At 34.4% G+C, this 9,452-nt stretch overlaps 1 protein-coding gene across 2 annotated transcripts; it reads left to right on the top strand.

The window, feature by feature from the left end:
• The first annotated feature begins 341 nt into the window (after positions 1–341).
• On the top strand, positions 342–6,777 carry LOC130827723 (coatomer subunit beta-1-like). 2 transcript variants are annotated; one of them, XM_057693560.1, is made up of 5 exons: positions 342–692; positions 1,407–3,476; positions 4,677–5,186; positions 6,054–6,139; positions 6,269–6,777. In XM_057693560.1, the coding sequence occupies exons 2-5, from the start codon at positions 1,431–1,433 to the stop codon at positions 6,471–6,473; spliced, it is 2,847 nt and encodes a 948-aa protein (XP_057549543.1). In that variant the 5' UTR covers positions 342–692; positions 1,407–1,430; the 3' UTR covers positions 6,474–6,777. The 2 variants fall into 2 exon arrangements, with proteins under 2 accessions (XP_057549543.1, XP_057549542.1); XM_057693559.1 differs by having other exon boundaries at positions 355–1,113; positions 6,269–6,757.
• The last annotated feature ends 2,675 nt before the right edge of the window (positions 6,778–9,452 follow it).

Raw genomic sequence — 9,452 nt, 5'->3', positions numbered from 1 at the left:
GGATTTTAAAATGAGAAGGATGAGAAGGATTTTTGTTTGATTTTGTTTGGTTACTATATATAAAAAAAGAATATTATGTTATAAATTAAGAACATTTATAAAAATTATTATATACTTACCTTTCTATGTAACATAGTTACTTTTACAATTATGAGTTTTTGGTTCAATCGTGATCATAGATTTTTTTTATTTTAGTGAAATCAAGGGTGTATAATCCTTCTTACCCTTCTCATTTTCAACCTCTTCTCAATGGATCATATATATATATATATATATATATATATATATATATATATATATATATATATATATATATATATATATATTGTTGCCTGCACTTTGACAAAGCTTGTGTTAAGGTAGGAGTAGTTCAAGCATCCAAGGCTGAAGTGAACAACGCAACAACGCAAGCCTTGTTGTATATGGTTTCCATGATTCAATTGGGGCATTCACCTGTTCTTCCACACCCTATTGACAATGATGCTTATGATAGAATTGTTTTCTGCATCAGACTTCTCTGCAATACTGGGGATGTGACTAGAAAAATATGGCTTCATTCTTTCAAAGAAAGCTTTGTTAACATGCTTGCAGACAAGCAGTACCGTGAAACTGAGGAGAGGAAGGCAAAGGCCCAGATTTCTCACTCTCAACCTGATGATCTTATTGACTTCTATCATTTGAAGAGCAGAAAGGTTAGTGTGAATTCATCTCTGTCAATAGCTGTTAGGTGGAGTTTAAACAAATTTACGACATAATTTTTTGATGGCTGATGAAGATTCCACAATATTACTTCATCATCATAGTTCACCTCAACTTCTATATTTGATTATACATATGAAATGGCTTTGCATCTAAAAATAGTTTGGAGGGAGTATATATAGAAATACAAATACAACTGTGTCAATTTTTTAGACGAGGCACCTCATGGCTCTTAAAATATCGGTACTCCTGGTAGTCAAGCAGGCTTACAATTCTACAAATTAGTAATTTTCTCTTGAACACTACCAGAAACACAACTCCCCTCTCCTCAGATCTGTGATTCCAAAATCATCAAAATCATTTTCATTTTTAGATCTCAGTTTCAATCAGCGTCATTCAATCCTTCGACATCAGGTGCATTTCCCGATTGCCTTCTCTGATCATTTCGATTACAATTATTCGATATTTATTTGATTCAATTTGGTTTGTGATTTGCTTGAACGCGTTAGATCGATAATTTCTAATAATTTCATTTATTTTATTTAATTGTGCTTTGTTATTTGCTTAGACGCGTTAGATCATGAAATTTTTGTCAATTCATCATTGCAATCTAGATTAGGGCTTTGTTTCTCTAGTTTTTGCTTTCTAGGGTTTGATTTATAAAAACGTCCATTTGATTAATTTTGAGTTTTAATTTATATGAACAGATCTGAGAAAGAGAAATTGAAATTATGGAGAAAAGCTGTACACTTTTGGTGCACTTTGATAAGGGAACACCAGCATTAGCAAATGAGATCAAGGAAGCATTGGAAGGAAATGATGTGCCTGCGAAAGTGGAGGCAATGATGAAGGCTGTGATGCTTTTACTTAACGGTGAAACGATACCGCAGTTGTTCATCACTATTGTTCGGTACGTTTTACAGTCAGAAGATCATACTATTCAGAAGCTTTTACTGCTTTATTTGGAAATCATTGATAAGACTGATAGTCAAGGGAGAGTTCTTCCTGAAATGATATTGATCTGTCAGAATCTTAGGAATAATCTGCAACATCCAAATGAGTATATTCGTGGCGTGACACTTAGGTTTTTGTGTCGGTTGAATGAGAGTGAGATTATTGAGCCTTTGATTCCATCAGTGTTGAGTAATTTAGAGCATAGACATCCGTACGTAAGGAGGAATGCTATACTTGCTGTTATGGCAATTTATAAGCTTCCGCAAGGAGAGCAGCTCATGGCAGATGCACCTGAAACGATTGAGAAAGTGCTCTCCACTGAGCAAGATCCTTCAGCAAAGAGGAATGCGTTCCTTATGCTGTTTACATGTGCTCAAGAGAAGGCAGTTAGTTATCTTTTTACCCACATTGATAGGATCTTGGATTGGGGTGAGCAGCTTCAGATGGTGGTTTTGGAGTTGATTCGTAAGGTTTGCCGGACTAATAAACATGAGAAGGGGAAGTATATTAAGATCATAATATCTTTGCTTACTGCTCCGTCGACTGCTGTTATATATGAATGCGCTGGAACTCTGGTATCTCTTTCGTCTGCTCCTACAGCCATCAAAGAAGCTGCTGATACCTACTGTAAGCTGCTGCAGTCTCAAAGTGACTACAATGTTAAGCTTATTGTGCTTGACCGGTTGCTTGAGCTGAAGACTTCTCATAAGGAGATCATGGTTGAAATGATTATGGATATTCTTCGTGCTCTTTCTAGTCCCAATCTAGACATAAGGCGGAAGACGTTGGATATCGCCCTTGAATTAATTACTCCAAGGAATGTTGATGAAGTAGTTCTAATGCTGAAGAAGGAAGTCGTGAAGACTCAGAGTGTGGATCTTGAGAAGAATGGAAAGTATAGGCAAATGCTTGTTCAGGCCATCCATACATGTGCAATGAAATTCCCTGAGGTTGCTAGCACAGTTGTCCATGTCCTAATGGATTTTCTTGGTGACACAAATGTTGCTTCAGCTATGGATGTTGTGGTCTTTGTGCGGGAGATTATTGAAACTAACCCCAAATTGCGAGTTTCTATTATCACAAGGCTTCTAGATACCTTTTATCAGATTCGTGCTGCAAGAGTATGTTCTTGTGCTCTGTGGATTATTGGGGAGTATTGCCTTTCACTCTCTGAAGTTGAGAGTGGGATTGCTACCATCAAACAATGTCTTGGAGAACTTCCATTTTACACTGCTGCTGAAGGAGAGGCACAAGATGCTCCCAAGAGCGATCAGTTAGCCAGCAGTATCACTGTCTCTTCTAGAAGGCCTGTGGTCCTTGCAGATGGCACATATGCCACTCAAAGTGCAGCCTTAGAAACTGCTATGTCTCCCCCCACCTTGGTTCAAGGGTCATTGGCTACTCAAGGAAATCTAAGATCCCTGCTGCTCTCTGGTGACTTTTTCCTTGGCGCTGTTGTTGCCTGCACTTTGACAAAGCTTGTGTTAAGGTTGGAGGATGTTCAACCATCCAAGGCTGAAGTGAACAAGGCAACAACACAAGCCTTGTTGTATATGGTTTCCATGATTCAACTGGGGCAATCACCAGTTCTTCCACACCCTATTGACAATGATGCTTATGATAGGATTGTTCTCTGCATCAGACTTCTCTGCAATACTGGGGATGTAACTAGAAAAATATGGCTTCATTCTTGCAAAGAAAGCTTTGTTAACATGCTTGCAGACAAGCAGTACCGTGAAACTGAGGAGAGGAAGGCAAAGGCCCAGATTTCTCACTCTCAACCTGATGATCTTATTGACTTCTATCATTTGAAGAGCAGAAAGGTTAGTGTGAATTCATCTCTGTCAATAGCTGTTTTGGATGGATTGTGGAGTGCATCTTGTTTATTCTATTTGAGTGGACTGAATGGAATTTTTTAACTGACTTCTAGTCTTTCATCAATCTGCATTTTCCATACAGAAAGATAATTTACAGTTTAAAATATGCAATTATTATTTTATTTAATTATTCTCTGCTGATTGTTATGTTTTGATGACTAATTCTCCCTCCTTTATCAACAAATGTCCCGTTCACATTAAATGTCTCATTTTGTTTTGCACGCTTGCCAATGTATTAATTCAATTCTGAATATATCTAATTGTGAATAATTAAACTATAAAAGTCGATATTAATAGAACTTACATTGAGGCAAGTCAAATAAGATCTCATATAACTATGATTTAACTTATAGATTAAGAATAAAATACAAAGTAAGAGTGATTGATGAATAAAATAAGATCTCATATAACTATGATTTAACAAATAGATTATTTATGTGAATAGGAGGGAGTAGAAGTGAGTTAAGCTCAAAGGGAAGCTACCTAGTGCCTTTTCTCATGTCTTAATGACAAGGTTTTTACCTTGTAGGCTTTTGCTCTATTTTTGTTATCAAAAATGACTAATTGCTGCAGTGAAGGTTGCAAGAGACCTTTCTGCACTGTAATAAATTGTCCTTTCTAGTTAGTTAGTTAGTGAAGAAATATTGTGCGCAACTGCAGTGTTTAAAAGCTCATTATTGTTGACTCGGTCCTCCCTCTTAAATTTGCTACGATTTCCTTTTTGTTTTGCTCCACCAACTTTGCTACATTTCCTATTTTGGTAGCTACCCCATACTCATCTCATACGTCTTTTATTACATTCATACATTTCAAATATTTTATCTTTTTCTCCCAAAAACAAAACCACAAATTAATGTGACAACATTTTGTAATTGTTGCGAACTTAAGGGAACAAAGGAATATATTTTTGGTAAACTTCTGTCTTTGCTAGGTGTTATTTCTGTTGTGGAGTTTATATTTTTGCATGTACCCAATGGCTAATAAACCTATCATTTACTGTTGGTTCAAACAAATGTACCACATAATTTCTTGATGGCTGATGTAGATTCAACAATATAACTTCATCATCATAGTTCACCTCAACTTCTATATTTGATTATTCATATGAAATGGCTTTGCATCTAAAAATTTATCTTTTTTTTTCAGGGAATGAGCCAGTTGGAATTGGAAGATGAGGTTCAAGATGATCTTAAACGTGCAACTGGAGAATTTATTAAGGATAATGATGATGCAAATAAACTCAACCGTATTCTACAGCTCACGGGATTTAGTGACCCTGTTTATGCTGAGGCCTATGTTACTGTTCATCATTATGACATTGTCCTTGATGTTACTGTTATCAATAGAACAAAGGAAACCTTGCAAAACTTATGTCTGGAATTGGCAACCATGGGTGATCTTAAACTTGTGGAGCGTCCACAGAATTATACTCTTGCACCAGAGTCGAGCAAACAAATTAAGGCTAACATTAAGGTCTCTTCAACTGAAACAGGAGTTATTTTTGGAAATATAGTCTATGAGACTTCAAATGTGCTTGAACGCAATGTTGTTGTCCTCAATGACATCCACATTGACATTATGGATTACATTTCCCCTGCAACCTGTGCTGATGTTGCATTCAGAACTATGTGGGCTGAATTTGAGTGGGAAAACAAGGTGTGTTTTCTGTTAACTGTGCTACAACTATTTTCATATTGCTTATAAAGTTTTTAAATTCAGAATTGTGTTGGATGTGTGATTTTCTGGGTAGTGACTAATTTTTTTGATCAGGATTGCTTGTTGGATTGTAAAATGTTGAATACTATAGTGGCAAAAAGCTATTTTTTTCTCTGTATTTTTCGTGATTCTGGAATATCCCAAGTAGTTCATTGTTCAATTAGTTACTTACATCAGTTTTATTAGTTTGTGGAGACCCTTTGTTCCAGTACATTTGTTTGGTGATTTAAATCTATTTTTTTATTTTTATTTTTTATTTAATTTTTTTCTCTCCTTACAATCTGCAATGCAAACTTATATGTTGATTGTTTTGTGATTGTTCTTTTTTGTCACTATTGAACTTGGCAAACGTGCTTATGTGATTATTTTCTTAATATCTATGTGGCTTGATATGGTGGTGTTTTCTTTTTATTGCTTTGTGGTGTTTTTCTGTTGTGTCAACCCTATGTTTTGCAGAACAATTTTTTTAAAAAAGTTTATTGCATATTTATACAAACGTCTCTATTCTCTACCGCTATTGTTACTTGCTCAGGATCAGGAATTTATATTTTTGATTTTCCATGTTCCGGTTAACCCGTGTTTCTTATACTTGGCTACTTGCACTGGTATATTGTATACAAATATGACTATACGAGTCCATGTACCAATTAGTCAACTTAAAGTAACTTTAATATGTAAATATTCCATTACCTAGTGTAGCCTTTTGACCTTACTTTCATAACAAAGCTTTCCACTGAAACCAATCATGATTACTGATCCTAGTTCTGAGCTTGATGTTTTATATTACAACTCTATTGTCCCTTTCAGGTTGCTGTGAACACCATCATTCAAGACGAGAAGGAATTCCTGGACCACATCATCAAATCTACAAACATGAAGTGCCTTACTCCACCGTAAGTCCTGTGGCGCTACTTTTTAACTTCTATCGATTTTCCATTTTCCGGCCAATTACTAGATGGGGGCATCTTTTCTCATATACCCAGGATAATTGATGTATGCCACTTTTTGCTGTTTGGTATCAGGTCGGCCTTGGAAGGAGAATGTGGTTTTCTCGCAGCAAACCTGTACGCTAAAAGTGTGTTTGGTGAAGATGCTTTGGTAAATGCGAGTATCGAGAAACAATCAGATGGAAAGCTCAGTGGTTACATTAGAATAAGGAGTAAAACACAAGGCATCGCCCTCAGTCTCGGGGATAAGATCACTCTCAAACAGAAGGGAGCTGCTTGATTCATTGTCATGTTGCTACGGCATGAGTAAATAAACTATATAACTAATTGAGAAGCAACAAATAAAATAGAGATCGAGATAATACATTTTTACTAGTAGTGAGAATTAGGTATTGAAGTAGAAGAAATAATAAAGGTAGTGTTTGGCAACCTAGAATTCATTTGAAAATAGGGAATTTAATTTTAGTATTCAAATTCAATAATTATAAATGACATTTATATATTTTGAATTTGTAAATTTTGATACTTGATTGATTTTGCATTTTTATTGGAATTCTATTTAGAATTGATCTAATTTTACTTTTTTAAATTCAAGATTTGTCAAACACAGTATTTGAGGCAATTCAATATTTAGATATGAATTTTAAGTTTCAAAACATACCATAACGTCTTTTGCGCCAAAATTAAAGATCTAAGTCGGCTTAAATGGGATAAAGTCTTAGTAAATAATTGTTATTAGGTTAATAAATCACCATTATGTGGTAGGATGTGATAAGGTGAGAGTTTTGTTGTTTTAATGTATTTTTTTTAATTTTATATATTTTAATATTATTTTTTTTGTCTTTTTATGATGATTTACAAGTAAAGATGTGTAGTATTGGTAGGCCCTTACCATGTGAAGTTTCTGCAAAAATATCTCAAATACTACAAAAAAATATCAATAATGTTTACATGGATTCAACGCTAAAACAATATATAGACACATACATAGTTTTGCTTAGAATTGTATTATAAGGAGTAAATATTGTAAAAATAAATTATGTTCCGTTTATAATTTTTATTATTCTCAATATTATCGTATATTTATTTAGTTAAGATTTGTGTTATCCAAATTTTAGTAAGTACATGATAATGAGAATAACAATACAGAAGTATGAACTGAATATTTACGTTGGGATTTTTTTGATTCGAACCGAGTCTAAGATCGGTTTAAGATGAATCAAGTGTGGGCTTAAAAGGCTAGATCCGCGGGGTGTGGAGATCTACGCGGGGCACGAATGCACGGGGTTCGGAGTATTACGCGAAGCGCAGAGAAGCTTCTGTTTTAGGTAGAGAGTAGTGCACATGCCGCAAAGCCGAGGGGCGCGAAGCAGTGTGGTTTGAGCGGGATTTAATTTTTCCAAGTTCTTTTGACGGTTATACTTGTTTTTGGACGGTTACTTTGATAAGTTAACCCTATTTTCTTCTTATTATGAGATGTAATATATAAATCTCCCATGTAATTAGAATTAGGTGATGCAATGCAACACAAAGTGAGGAAAACGAAGAGAGAAAAAACATGGAGAGCCATTATTGTGGTTTCTCGTTCATCTTATAATCTCCCAGTTTATAGTGAAAAGTTTATTCTCGGTACCGGTGGATGTAGCTATCACATTGATAGTGAACTACGTTAAATTTCTCGGTGTAATTTTCTTTATTGTTTGTTTGAATCTTTATTGTTTTCGTTATTGTTTTCGACCTTTGCTTCCGCTATCGTACAACAATTTACATAATAAATTCATTAGTTTCTTCTGTAAAACACACATAATCCCTCCATCTCATACGTTTAACTACTTTTAGGATTTGTGAATTGTGACAGGAGATGTTAAGATGTTAGATAAATATTAATTGTTAATTGTTGGCTGTTTGTTAAAAAAATATAGGCTAAAAAACAAAAGTCAATGATTTTGGCTTAAAAGCTAACTTTTTAGCTGACTTAAAAGCTATTTAACAAATGTTTTTATGACAATTTAACCATTCAAAAAATCAAACACCAAAAGCCAACAAAAAGTTAATCACCAAACACCCTAAAACGAAACTTGAAAAATTAAAAACGATAGGCAAAATTGAATTGGTAGAAATGTGTCTAATTATGTTAGTTTTTTTTGTTTCACGTAATTACGTAGGATTGTGCTAGGAGTTTTAAACAGGGAATACCGTATAACTAATAAAGCACACAGACGAGATAGTAAGAGGTTCAATATTTATTCCAAATAAATTTTAAAAGTTGTTTAATGAACTTTTCCTATTATAATATTTCTCTCACAAAATGTTAAGAATAATGAAACGTAAAAATTAATAATAAAAAAATTTAAAACACAACGATTGCAAGCACTAGGAAAAGTTACAAGATTGGAGAAACATTTGTTAGCTTGGATATACAAAATAAAATAAATAAACTCTATGATTCATTGTAACACTCCTGAATTTTCAGCCCCTTACACGAAACCAAAAATCATGAAGGAAGGGGGAAAATTCGGGTGTTACATAAAAAGAAAAAGGAAAAAAAAAATAAATAAATAATTAATTACAATAAACGCTAAAGATTAATTAAAAAGGTGATTGAGTGGAAATTTCGACAACATCTCTGCTGAAACTGAGAATGTGACAAGAATATATATATGGATAACATAACTTAAAATAATCTAAGTCTTTTAATGCCCTCAAGAATACGTCACGACGGAAAGAATCATCGTCGGCTTCTCAAATCATCAACTCTAATGAGGATTGTGGTTCCAGTGTTAACGCATCGATCTGACGGATACCAAAGGAGTATTCCCACTATTATACATCCAAAAACTACGCAGCGGAATTATGGATCATACAAGGAGTCACATGGCCCCATACAAAAGAAATTATACAATCCCAAAGGAGAACTTTATAAGTAATATAGAAGCTACAAGCATTACACAATTTGTACACAATCGTTACGACCGTACTCCGCTCTTTCCCCGATGCAAAGCAAAGAAGCTCCTATACCTGTCATGTCAAGCTATAATCCTCATGCTGCTCAACATAATGACCATAGTCAGATGTGTCATAGTTGGAACATCATAGAGAGTCATGAGCAACAACAACAAACACATACACGTCAGTAATTAATGAACTTATAACAATTGAGTCATTGAACAAAACTATAGACAACGATATAGTATGGCAATAGCGGGTCTACTCACTTGTCTAAACACCTCTATTTACTCATACTTCTTTCAAACTACTA

The sequence above is a fragment of the Amaranthus tricolor genome, chromosome 11, assembly GCF_026212465.1.
Source record: "Amaranthus tricolor cultivar Red isolate AtriRed21 chromosome 11, ASM2621246v1, whole genome shotgun sequence".
In the NCBI taxonomy this organism is placed as follows: domain Eukaryota; kingdom Viridiplantae; phylum Streptophyta; class Magnoliopsida; order Caryophyllales; family Amaranthaceae; genus Amaranthus; species Amaranthus tricolor.
Note: the sequence above shows the minus strand (reverse complement) of the source record. Positions and strands in the feature narration are given on the sequence as shown.

Coding starts and splice junctions, on each gene's coding strand:
- LOC130827723 (XM_057693560.1), top strand. CDS start 1,431: ATGGAGAAAAGCTGTACACTTTTGGTGCACTTTGATAAGGGAACACCA. Junction 5,187..6,053: donor AATTTGAGTGGGAAAACAAG/GTGTGTTTTCTG, acceptor TGTCCCTTTCAG/GTTGCTGTGAACACCATCAT. Junction 6,140..6,268: donor ATGAAGTGCCTTACTCCACC/GTAAGTCCTGTG, acceptor GTTTGGTATCAG/GTCGGCCTTGGAAGGAGAAT.